This window comes from Triticum aestivum, chromosome 7A, assembly GCF_018294505.1.
Source record: "Triticum aestivum cultivar Chinese Spring chromosome 7A, IWGSC CS RefSeq v2.1, whole genome shotgun sequence".
NCBI classification, from domain to species: Eukaryota; Viridiplantae; Streptophyta; class Magnoliopsida; order Poales; family Poaceae; genus Triticum; species Triticum aestivum.
This window is the reverse complement of record NC_057812.1, coordinates 690,754,984-690,768,019: the sequence shown is the minus strand read 5'-3', so window position 1 is coordinate 690,768,019 and position 13,036 is coordinate 690,754,984. Positions and strand designations below refer to the sequence as shown.

The window sequence follows — 13,036 nt, the reverse complement described above, 5'->3', positions numbered from 1 at the left end:
GCATGTGACATGTTGTTGCCGTCTACGCACGCTCTACTGCCACGAGCCATGTAGTTTGTTCTAGCTCGTGATACTGTGCGTGTGATCCGTAGAGCATCTCCTCTGCTTTCTCCCTTAATGTCCGTACGAACAAGTGAGATACTGCACGGACAAAAAATTGCTACTCAACCGAGCCCCTTAAATCCAGGTCAAATGAGGGTTGTCCGGCATCGCTTATTATCCTGTCCATATGTTGGGCAGACATAGGAGCGTTTGGACACGGCAACCATGCAGGATCCGGACCACGCTGGATCATCTTGATCCCACAACCCCCCCCCCCCCCCCATCCCCTATCAAACCCTAACAACTTCCGCTTTACTCTTCTCGTCTGATGACCTTCCCTAGCCGGACCATGGCCGGATCCAACAGTGGCACCTCGCCCAAAGCCAAACCCGATGATTAGGATGCCCTTGTGGCAGAGCCAAACGAGAAGCTCGCCATCCGAGTTGCCCTTCGTCAGTCGCGAGTTGATAAGGGCGGATCCTCCTCCTTTGTTCACTCCCCGTGGCTCCATCCGGGGCTCCTCCTCCTCCGTCACTTCCCGATGACCTGGTGGGGCTCCTCATCTACACACGACGGCATCGATTCATGGCGGTCTACATTCGGCTCTTGAAGCCCTGGGCCGTCACCTCTGGCCCGCTCCTCTCGGCGGCGCTAGTGCTGGTGCTGGCATTGTCGAGCCCGTGGCCATGCTCCTTGAGTCGGAGGCGGGGCAGCTTACCGTGCAAGGCAGGTGCCCCGGACAGGATCTAGCCGGTCCGTCTGAGGATCATGCAGATCTACACCCGTTGCCCTGCCCTCAGACTCAAAGGACGAGCTGGTCCGTGGCGTCATCCGCCGTTCCTTGACCACGGCGCAGACGAATGCTTGCAACTGCCGCTCCAGAAATGCCATGCCATGCGACTCAGCCTTGAGGAGTCAGAGCGGCTCACCAAGGAGGAGGCGGCCAACGCGGCAAAAGCGGAGCGCCTCACCAAGGAGCATGCTTGTGCCGCCTTGGAGCATCCGGGTTGTCATGCACGGCTTCATCAACTCGCTCACGGTTGAGGGCCCCGACAACTTCAAGCAATGCCCTATCTTCCTACATGTAGTTTGCTTGGAGTGGTAACGGGGTTGTGTAACTCTTTTTAGGCACCATTGTATCTTGTCCTGGATGTATACTATGGTGTCGAGTCGTACGATGATTGTTGCTTTATATATAAAACAGGACACAGACCCTTTTATTAAAGCAATTGCACAATCTAATTCCTTGACAGGATGCACTCCCTCCACAATTCACTTAGGGCATGTACAATGGTTAATAAGATAATTTTATCTTAAATCTTGCATGTAATTTAAAGATGATAAAAGAAACATGTCTATAATGGGTCATTTCTTAAACTTATCTCAATAACGAGCAATTTCCCAAAAGTGTGTTGAGACATATTATGTTAATAGATCATCTCTTAAATAAGAGAAGACAAATATTTTCTTATGATTTCTTTCTTCTCCATCTCAGCATTTATTCTACTTGGCACTGATAAGATAGCACCATTGTGCATGGCCGTAACGACCAATCCCAGCCTTGTCCTAAAAGCAATTGCATGATCTAATTCGTTGACAGGATGTAGCACCATGAGTGTCCAATTTCAGTTAACCGCCCATCCGAGCATTGTCTGCCGTCTTGCCTGTTAACCGCAGTGCATTAAACCCCCGCACAGGGCACCGCTTGCGCACCGCCACGATCGACCACGTCGCCCCGCCGCCGTACGTACCCGTGCGCACATGCTCTCGGCCATCGCCGCACTCCCTAGAGCAGACGCTTCCCACTCGCCCTCTCGCCGCGCACGCCGCCTATAAAACTCCCGTGACCCCCCGACCTAGCTACGGCGTTCGTGCGCTAGACACGAGGCAAACACTAGCTAGCTACTCCCTCCGTTCCAAGATCACAACTCGCAAGTAGAGATCGACCGGGCTTGACCTTGAGCGCGATGGACGCGGCGGCGCAGGCGGGGAGGAGGAGGCCGTCGGAGGTGAGGGCGGAGGGGCTGATGCGGGGCGCGTGCGCCGCCCTGGCGACGGCGTCGGCGCTGCTGATGGGGCTGGACACGCAGACGGAGACCGTGCTGCTCATCAGGAAGAAGGCCACCGTCAAGGACGTCCACGCTCTCTGGTGAGCTAACTAGCTAGCAAACAAGTACCCTGTGCGGCCGTGATTTGTGCACGTGTGATCGTCTGACTGAGCGTGAAACGTGCGTGCGTGCAGGGTGCTGACGGCGGCGGCCGGCGCGGCGGCGGGGTACCACCTGCTGCACCTGCTCCGGTGCCTCTACCTCGGCCGCTTCGCCCACAACCCCTGCCGCAACAGCAAGGCCCTGGCGTGGGCTTTCCTCCTCCTCGACAAGGTACATACTGCACTATTCCGATCACTCTCCTGACGCCTCCGGCCCTGAATGTTTCTTCTGCACAGTCTCCAGTTCGGTATCCCATGGTCGGCCAGTCCCTCTGTCACTTTGGGTTTCAGCCACAACCGGAACCACCGAATTTCAGTGGTTTTCAGTTTGTGGCCAAAACATTCACTTGAAATTCAACAACAACAAAATAGTAAACACGAAAAATATTTGAATCCCTCAGTACTAATGAGACCGCTGAAATATTTTGACTGGAAGGTAAATATATAGTACAGTATATTTTAGCGCGTGCTGAAATCATTGAAATTGGGTGAATTTCGTCGACATCTTACTGAAAGTGAAAGCCATATCACTGTTACCCTGTACTCATTTCCGCTCGACACACTAGACACCGTTCTGTGCCCGGCGCCTAATTAATCAACACGAGCACTATAGAGCATGCATGAATTCTGATCAGCACCGGCGAATTAAACAAGATAGGCACTAACTGGCAGCTCATTGATCGCCCGACGGCGACCTAGCGGCGACCGGAGCAACCGCGCTTCAATTCCGCGACAGGAATAGGAAACAGTTTTCAGAGGCTATGAACAGGGAACAGTTAGCACTGAGCTATCGTCTTTGTCTGATCGGGTCCCCGTCGTGATAACAACGATTCTACTGCAAATGGTAGCCAGCATCCTCCTTTCTCGCCGTCACCGTTGCCATCTACCAACGGCTCCTCACGGCAGGCCTCCCGGACTGGCAAATCAGACCAGGACAGTGCAGTGCGCTGCGGCGTTAGATGTTGCAGCTGCGCCGCTGTTTTTCATTCATGTTTCCATCAATGCGTCGAGGGCCAGCCCAAATCATTTTGGGTTCCCCATCGGAAAAGATCGGCGCATTCAAGTTTACAAGTGCCTGGTGCTGCACATGCATGCATGTCCATCCAATTATGTGCAGCTGATTTAGATAAATCGAAGTTTCATGTGCCATGCATGTCGATAATCTTTTTTATTTATAAATTTGATCAGACTTTACAAGCTCTCTATTTTCTTTTATATAAAGTACTCCGCGTGTTTATTGTCTCTTTCTAGAACACTGTTGGCTAGTCTAGAACCATGCGCGTTTTGGATAAACTAACTATTTATTGTCTCTTTCTAGAACACTGCTTGTAGATAGCATATTTGTTGTCTGTGTCAAGACGGAGCAACCAGCCATACAACTTCAGTTATCAATAGTGTCCAACATTTTAGTTTAGGGTGTGTTTAGGTCTTAATCGACTGAGACTTAACTAAATCTTAGTTAAGTGATAGTGTACATGGGAAGAAAAAGGAAAAAGCTGAAAATAATTTTTTGTACGAATCTCAATGCAAGATCAATGAAATACAACATCGATTGAGACATAATGAAGTCTAAGTCGACTGAGACTTAGCAAAACTGTTTAGTTTATCCGTGCTTGTCTTTTTGATACTGTGCATACCTAGAATTGCCTTTTTTTGTTTCTCTCAATTCAAAACTAATTTGGATTTCCAAATTTTATGGGGCTGTAGAAAAATTTCTTATTGACAGCTTTGTAGGATGTTACCGTGCGTTCGTAACACGGTAACACTCAAAGAACTTGTAGCACTAGAACTCTTCTGATTTTTCACGACAGGAGTAGACACAAACACACAATTATTACTAACTTTTGTGGGGAAAAAATACCGAAAGCAACCTAGGCATGCACAGTACTAGAACGCAAATAATAAATGAGGCAAACTGCATCCATTCAATCCGCAGCACATAGTCATATGGGTGGGTTAGGGTGGGTTAGCTCACAAATTTAAGAGAGGTTTGTTCATTTGGTTTCTGAGATATGGCTTGCCACATTGACCATTTTTGGTACAAATTTCAGAGTTAGCTGTGATTATTCCAGGATATATTTCAGCCGGTTAATTTGCTACTGTCTTCTAGAAGGAAAAAAAGACCTTACTACTGCTGATTTTACAGCGTCAAAAGGCATTCATCGAGTTAATCTAATGGCATTATAAGCTGAAAAACACGTAAAGTTAACTGTATGTGCCTGATGGCGTGCGCGGTGCAGGGGTGCGCGTACGTGACGTTCGCGGCGACGGTGGCGGCGGCGCAGGCGTGCCTGATCGCGCTGGACGGCGCGCAGGCGCTGCAGTGGAACAAGGTCTGCAACATCTTCACCCGCTTCTGCCAGCAGGTCGCCGGGAGCCTCGTCTGCGGCGGGCTCGCCGCCGCCGGCACCGCCGTCCTCTCCGCGCTCTCCGCCCGCAACCTCTTCCGCCTCTACCCCTCGCTCTCCCACCCGCACCCGCACCCGCACCCGCACCGCTCCTCCTCCACAAAGTAGGCGGCCCGGCCCATCGTCATACAGGGTGGGCTCCCCGAGCGCTAGCTAGTGTTGTTGGGCTGAAAACGCTCGGCCCGATTACACCCAAGTTAGCTCCTTCTTGGGCTTCTCTTCTGTTCGATATGTAGACTAAAAAAAAAATTCTCTGTTCGATATGTTACTACTAGTGTGAGAAGGCTGCTCCAAAAAAAACTAGTGTGAGTGTACTGCAGTAGCGTATTTGCCCCCCAAAAAATATGTATTAGTGTGTTTGTATGTATGTATTCTCCGTGTATTGTTCATAGACCGTGTAACCTCCTCCAGCACCTTGAGCGTTCATGAAACCAGTATTACTCATATCACTGGATCCCAGAATAATGTCAAGCAATTGTTTAGCTAATTATGCCGTTGAGCTATATTTAGCTGATTGTAATCATGTTGGTGATTGAGTAATACAAGTGTTCTACTCGCAAAAAAAAAAGACCATGTAACCTCTTCTATGTTGATACTACGAGCAGCAGCCACATGAATGAAATGTGTTTTCAGAGAGAAATTGTTGCCCTGCAAAAATGTGCAGGCCCTGTTTGGAACACAGAATAGACGAACTGATTGCAGTGGAAAAATATTCACTGCAAAATTGTCTTGTTCGCGCAATAAACATACTGATTCCAGTGATATTCATTCAGTTCGTCTGGCCTGATTTTGATCAGGTATCATCCAAGAGTCTGGGTGAAAGCCGTTTATAGTTGCATCAACTATAAACATACTGCTTATAGTTGAACACCACCGTGCTGTGTGCAAATTGAGCAAAAATATGTTCTTCCTGACAGAACATCAATTTATCCAAGAAAGGAGAAAACCTGATCCGGAAGTAAAGTCCATCTATAATTCTATTAGACAGGGAGAAATATTAATAAGAGCAGCAAGCACTCAAACCCCGAAACGGACGATCCACTAGAACAAATGATTTTTTTTAGGTCACTAGAACAAATGAGTTTAATTCAACTTGTGGTATAAATCATAAGCGGTATACATTATAATCAGCCTTTGTTGTCAAAAAAAAGAGTTGGTATCTATACATGACAGGATACACATCATCGAACGAACAAACAAATCATATAACTTAGCCATCTAATTGAAAAAATCGACGACCATGTGCCAGCCAGCCCTTCTATATGTAATAATAATAATAATAATAATAATAATAATAATAATAATAATAATAATAATAATAATAATGCCATTTCATTGAGAACATTACATGATTTTGGACAGAGGTGTGTGTGTGTGTGTGTGTGTGTGTGTAAGATGGGACTCAGCTTTTGGACTGTGTGCTTTCACTGCCTGGGATGCCTGCAGCAAGCTTTGCTCTCAGGTCCTTCCTGAGGATCTTGCCAGCAGGACTCTTCGGAACCGAGTCAGCGAAGAAAACTTTGTGGATCCTCTTGTAGAAAACGACCTGCAATAATATTGCACAATTTGTTAGGTTTTTGAAGTCTCACATCTGCACTGAATTGGTGAAGATACATGAACCAATGCAAACATTTGATGCTCTCTTCAGTCTTGTAAAATAACATGCTGGATGGCCGGTATGCCTCACAGTTCACAAATCACATGTTGTAAATTATGCCCTCTTCAGAATTTTGTTAAAAATTGTACTGTTTGTGGCAACTTTGCCTGTTTCTCTATTTGTGCGTCATACTTGAATGTATGGAAAGTGGACGACTAGTTATTACCTCTTTTGCAACAAACTGCTTGATCTCGCTCTCGCTGATCTCAGAGCCTTCAATCCGCACAATGAATGCAACTGGAACTTCACCAGTAACTTCATCTTGCATCCTGCAAAAAATGAAGACCAGCTAAATTTAATCACCTACTCTTGACATGGACCAAATGGATCCTAAATCCCTTAGAACAGTCTATCAACTTACGATACGACAGCAGCATCTTTGATTTCGGCGTGTGTGATGAGAAGGGCTTCGAGTTCCGCAGGAGGTACTTGGAATCCCTTGTATTTGATTATCTCCTTGAGCCTGTCGACAATGAAGATCTCGTCGTCATCATCGACATAGCCAATGTCTCCAGTATGCAGCCAACCGTCCTTGTCAATGGTGTTCTTTGTGGACTCTGGGTCATTTAGGTAACCTGCAATCATAGGCTTGGTCATTTATACATGAGTTGTTTTCTTTGATCATCATGATGCATATTAAGATTTTTTGTTGTTTCCCTAAAAAGTTCATATCAATGGCTAAGCATGTGTGGCTGGTGTAGTTAGTTGGAGAAATTACAGAAATAGTCCAAGTGAACAGCTAGAATTTGCGGTAAAAACGCTACTGAGTGGAATGAATCTCATCTTAAGGTCTGAAACTTGTCTACCTGGTAATAGTTCGTATCCATTTAAGTTGCAGTCTAGAGTAAACAGTACATGTATCTTTTGGGAGTACATATATTGTTGTGAAAAATAAAATCTTGAATAATTCTTCAATTTCGTAGTCACTGAACACGCATCCAGCTGTCTGCGAAAGCGACATACTGATCATATCCGAATTCTATATGTATTTAGATAGTTTTCAAACAGAAAGAAGAATCCACACTCCATGTAATAAAGGCTTACAAAAATATGGAAGGGAGCATGAAGCAAAAAAAAAAGTTTTTCTCCTCCTTTCGAAAAAAAAGAAAGTTTTGCTGGGTTGAAGTTTGCAAACTCTCATGTATTAGTAAAGTGAGGGAGCGCTTCTTCTGGCATTAGTTTCAGAGCATGAAGGGGCATACATGGGAAATGGACAAAATTAGGAATCGTCAACATTCCCATCCAGTTGCGAGTATTTAACCAAAAACTACCACAATTCATGGAAATTCGCCTCTTCTAAACGCCTTTCTGATAGGTGGGACCCACACGTCATCACCAACCTTCTTCTTCCTCCCCTCCTTTCTTTCTTTGGCATTTCAACAAACACCTCTTGCGCATGGGACGGAAGCAGGGGAGCTCCTAGACACCACTCCCCCTGAGCTCGCTCGCATGCCGCAGCCGGGTAACACCACCACCGGTCACCACGGCCGCCTTCTTCACTCCCCGGCGTTGGTTGCGGACTGGAGATGGCAACAGCGTCGGCGCGGCGGGCGGCATCGTGGCGGTGGAGGTGAGGCAGGGGCAGGCACGCGGGCCACGCGGGCCACGCGCCGCTGCTGCGCTCGCCGGCACTGGACCGAGGGCGGCATGCTCCGCGACGTGCCCATCGGCGGCGGCCGCAAGAACAGGCGCAACGGTTGTGGCAAGGGCGGCGCCAAGGCCCCCTCCCCGGCTCCCCCGTCACCACGGAGGTGTCTACTGCAGCTACCCAGGGCAGCGGTGCAGGCGCGCCGGCCGGCGCCGTTGACGGGTTCATCCCAGCCGACTTCTTGAAGCAGATGCTATCCCAGTCGGGGAGCTTCACGGCCGTCGGCGGGGGCGGCGGCTACGGCATCGACCTTAGCGCATGGCAGTAAATGACCGGTGTCTACTGCCGCCCCGCCGCCAGGACAGTCTGCTGCTAGGACGGCGCCGGAGCCGAGGTCTTTCGCGCGGAGGAGGAGGTCTTGGGCACGGCGGCAGCGGCGGGCGCTACGAGCGGCGGCGAGGTGTGCGGCGGAACGGGGAGCAGCAGCGGGTACAAACAGCGTTGACTGATGATGCCATCACTTACATGTGGGCCAGGCCTGTCATAAGTGTGTTTAAAATGAACAGATGCGCCGATTTACAGACACGGTAGTTTTTAGTCAAAGATTAGACAAATAGTGGTAGTTTCCGGCACAAATTTGTAAAGTGATAGTTTCTGGGCACATTTCCATGAATTGTGGTAGTTTTTTGTTAAATACTCTCCGGTTGCCATCATGTGTGGTTGTATGTAATCATGGGTGGCTACAGCCCACAGGACAGCCTGTTGCCACAATGTATCCAATCATTCATAGTACAAGGTATCCGTACGCAAAAAAAAAAATCGTATCCATACGCAAGTCAGAAGGAGCTAAACATCTCCACCTCACCACATGTGCTAGGTCAAACAACTTAGTTCTACTTGTAACTGTTAAAAACAAGCAGAAAGGCAGGCTTTGTTTTCTTATGCTAATGATAGACCTAAGCTTGGCCATTTCCCACAAAAATATAAGCATAGACTTTTAAGCAAAGATAAGTAGTCATGTGTGGGAGTTTGTTGTGGATTCTTGGAGTACTTGGGAAAATGCTTTCACATGGCCAGCATGCTGCATCAACGAATGCAAGCTATGTAGTCATGTGTGGGAGTTTGTTGTGGATTCTTTGGAGTACTACTCAGAGGCTTGGTTGCACTGCTGGAACCCATGTACATGTAGCACATAACTGGACCGTGACCTACAACTTAATTCGGAACCTTCGACGTTTCGGGGGATGATTGTGCGGCCTTAGCCAAAACCAAAATGCTCGACCGCGAAACGTACAGTTCAGTCAGATTGGCAGCACCTTAAAAATATCCCCTTTCTTTCTGAAAAATACAATCTTATTTGTAACCAAGGTCTTCTAGTCCAGTAAAATTGACCAGATAAACCTTGTCGCGGTGGGGTCCATGTCAAAAGGCCGATAACTAAAACTACTGTAGTACCGAACCAAAAAAAAAAGGAGGAAAAACAGTAGTTATCTGCTTCGCCTGAATGCAGATAGGAAAAGGAGTGACAATTCGTCTGAAAACTCGGTGAAAACGGTGGCTGACGCTGTGCACGACGCATGCGCGCGGCAACATGCCAAGGCCAGGCCTTGGAGACGCTTGCGCAATCTGCCGGCCTTTTTCCTTGTCGCCATTGCCCAAGCGGTGCAAGTACATCTGAATCTGAGAGATGCGTATGGCCTCAGACCTTCAGTTCAGGGTGCTCCATTATTGACGTGTGAGGCGCCAGTGCGACGATTGCTAGCACGGCGAGAGCAGTCAGGACGCGCATGCTGCTGCTAAAGCCAAAAGGGTGCCGCCGGCTCATCGACTGACGCACGCCGTCGCCGTCGATGGGCTAGCCGACGATGATTTGCCAACAGTTGCCGAGGGCCAAGGAGGCGTGCTTCAGAAGGGAATCATCTCCTACTAGTACTACGTGGGTGTTAGGTTGGATCGAGCGGACTCACCGGTCACCAGCGACTAGTACCTAACTGGAGACCGACCGATCGGTGCACCGAGCATCTGGTCAGGTGAGCAGAAGGTGGAAGAAGCTCTGGTCCGTGCAGCTACCGATCACTCAGATTAGTCTAGCCGCCCGTCCGTTCGCTGGCTGGCTAGTGGCCAAACGTAGCGGACGGAGACAGAACACGAGCACACATGCGTGCAGGCGACTGAACTGCTGGAAATGCAGCATGTTGGATACGTGCCACGCCTGCTTATCTATCTGCCCGAAAGTGCCGTCAGAAACGGGTGAAGTTGCTGCAGCTGCGGCCAATAATTTGGGCTCCGGAGCTGGAGACGGAGCAGTCCGAACCGATCACCTAACCAGCAGTGGTACTCCTACTACAGCATCTACTCGTGAGCTACCCTGCGACTAGTCGCGAACCACTCGCTCACCTAATCAGCTAGCTAGTCATGGAACAGTGGATCACGTCGTCGTGCCGTCCACGTCATTGCCACTCCTGAGCGGTGACCAGACACGGCGGCACTGTACCATTTTTGGTTGGACATTTTGTTCGAAAAATGAATAAGCTTGTGTCTGAATGTGCGCGCACGCACGTACAGTACCTTTCATGATCTGGTTGCCGCGGATGCAGATCTCCCCCGGCAGGTTGCGGCCGAGGGAGGCGCCGGTGTCGGGGTCCACGATCTTGAGCTCCGCGTTCCGCACCACCGTGCCGCACGACCCCGACTTGACCCCGAACGGCTCCTTGGCGAACGCCAGGCACATGGACAGCACCGGCCCGGCCTCCGTCATCCCGTACCCCTGCACACGCATTGCAAAACAGAGAGATCATCAGCCCCCCGGTCACCACGTTCTGCTGACGATCAACACGCTGTAATTTCAACCCGAGTGATATATGTTCAGTTTTAAGTAAAGAAGATTCAGACATGCAAGATCAATCCTGCTGAGAGCGACTTGTCGACCGGAAAGTCTGACGGTTGGCGGTTGGCACTATAGAAAGGAAACGCTGGCTTGCCGCGACGGCAACCCGCCCGCCGGGATCATGGGGGTGGCGTGCGCTCGCTTCAGTTGGGATGAAGGTGAAGCCGTCATGGAGCGTAAAGGTTGGGATGTCGCCATATCCCGCACCCAAAAGCACGACGCCACCATGCCACCCACCCACCAAACTGCGACCTTGGCTCGCGCGCCGGGCCACTAGCCAGCCCATCCCAATCGCCTCCCCGATGCCCCAACAACCATTGATGATCTTTCGAGGTTCACTCGCCTTCCAAACGCTCCATACACTCACCTACTGTAGCTGACGTGCTTGCCACTAAGATAATCGCGCAAGCAATCATTGGATATGGATTCGAAGTGCGAGAGCGGGGCCGGTGCGCGACGAACCTGCCCGAGCACGGCGTTGGGGATCTTGGCCATGAAGGCGTCCTGGAGGTCCTTGCCCATGGGGGCCGCGCCGGACATGACCATGCGGATGGACGCGAGGTCGGCGGCCGTCACCCGGTCGCTCTTGGCGATCTCGACGACGATGGGCGGCACGAAGGGCGCCACGGTGACCGCGTGCGCGCGCACCAGGCGCACCAGCGCGCCGTGGTCGAACTTGCGCATGATCACGATCGCGCACCCGGCGCGCAGCCCCGCCAGCAGCACCGAGTTGAGCGAGTAGATGTGGAACAGCGGCAGCACGCACAGCAGCACGTCATTCGGGCCGAAATACAAGTTCGGGTTCTCCCCGTCCACCTGCACGCACACACAGTCAAAAAATTTGAAATTCAGAAACGAGATGTTCAGCAAATTTGAAACATTTTTGGGTCGGCGAAGTTTGAATTGGGAAATGTGATCGTGCGTGGGCGCGAATCTTGGCGCTGGTTGGCGGGCCCTGCGTGGGTCACGTCGGCCCGTCGAATCCGATCCGATCCGATCCGGGTAATAAATGGCGCGGCGTTATTTTAAGCAGGGGAGTAATTGGTCGGTCGCTGGGCTCCGGCGCCGACGGAGAGGCGCGTGATGGGGAAAAGGAACGTCCCGGGCTGGAAAGCGTAAAGCGAGGCCACGAGAAACGTAAATGGGAAGCTCGCCTGGCCCCCGAAGGATCCGCGGCTCGGTCCAGCCAGTGGCAATGGAGGTGGAAGCGTAGCGGGGAGTGAGCTGAGCTGACCTGCTGCGCGACGCTGGTGACGAGGCTGCGGTGGGTGAGCATGACGCCCTTGGGCAGCCCCGTGGTGCCGGACGAGTAGGGGAGGGCCACCACGTCGTCGGGGTCGACCTGCTCGTCGGCGGCGAGCGGCTCCGCGGGCAGCAGGGCCTCGTCGAACGCGAGGCAGCCGCCGTCGTCGGAGGCCGGCCCGTCGACGGTGACCACGGGGATCCCGCGCTCGGCGGCGAAGGCGCGCACCTTGTCGACGGCGCAGGCCTCGGTGACGATCAGCCGCGCCCCGGCCGCGCTCGCCTGGCGGTGGATCTCGTGCGGCGTGCAGAACGGGTTGGCGGTGGTGGTGGCGGCGCCCAGCCGGGCCGCGCCGAGGAACACGAAGGCGAACTCCGGGCAGTTGCGGAGCAGGTTCATGACCACGTCGCCCTTCCCCACGCCGAGCCGCCGCAGCCCCGCCGCGCAGCGGCGGGAGAGCTCTGACACCTCCGCGTAGGTGTGCACGGCGCCCGTCTGCCCGTCGATGAGGCAGGGCCGGGCGGCCACCTCCGGCAGCCGCTCGAAGCAGTAGTCCTGGAGCGTGAGGTGCGCCGGGATCTCGATGTCCGGCAGCCTGGACCGGAACACCGTCTCCGTCGCCTCCGGCGCGTCCGCCGCCACGGAGCCCATGGATCTCGCCGCCGGCGCCGGCTCGGGTCGGCCTGTCTCCCGGCGGAAGAAATCGGCGTGGGGCGAGAAATGGGGGGGCCGGGATCCCGTGGGCGTGCGTGCTCTGCTCCGGCTCCTGGGGAGGGGAGGAATTTGGGCGCGGGGGTTAAATATACCGGCGCGGCGGGGGAGAAGGTGGGTGGGGAGGATGACGCGCGGGGCCCGCCTGGCGGTGGGAGCGGGTAGCGTCTCCGGTGAGCGAACGGGTTGGTAGCGTAAAGCAACGCTGATCTGACCTCGCTTTGACTTTTTAACCTGACCAGTAACGCCGGCGTTGGCGGCGACGTACGGTGGCGTAAAGTCGTCGCCGGC

The 13,036-nt window shown here is 52.0% G+C and overlaps 2 protein-coding genes across 2 annotated transcripts; one reads left to right on the top strand and one right to left on the bottom strand.

The window, feature by feature from the left end:
• The first annotated feature begins 1,772 nt into the window (after window positions 1-1,772).
• LOC123149371 (CASP-like protein 2C3) lies at window positions 1,773-5,164 on the top strand. Its single transcript, XM_044569012.1, has 3 exons — window positions 1,773-2,191; window positions 2,285-2,423; window positions 4,492-5,164. Exons 1-3 carry the CDS (start codon window positions 2,010-2,012, stop codon window positions 4,765-4,767), a joined length of 597 nt encoding a protein of 198 aa, XP_044424947.1. The 5' UTR covers window positions 1,773-2,009; the 3' UTR covers window positions 4,768-5,164.
• Window positions 5,165-5,922: 758 nt separating this feature from the next.
• On the bottom strand, window positions 5,923-12,818 carry LOC123149370 (4-coumarate--CoA ligase 4). The gene is made up of 6 exons (XM_044569011.1): window positions 12,026-12,818; window positions 11,254-11,607; window positions 10,473-10,671; window positions 6,678-6,891; window positions 6,483-6,585; window positions 5,923-6,205 (listed from the first exon to the last, which is right to left on the bottom strand). The coding sequence occupies exons 1-6, from the start codon at window positions 12,683-12,685 to the stop codon at window positions 6,062-6,064; spliced, it is 1,674 nt and encodes a 557-aa protein (XP_044424946.1). The 5' UTR covers window positions 12,686-12,818; the 3' UTR covers window positions 5,923-6,061.
• Between the last annotated feature and the right edge of the window lie 218 nt (window positions 12,819-13,036).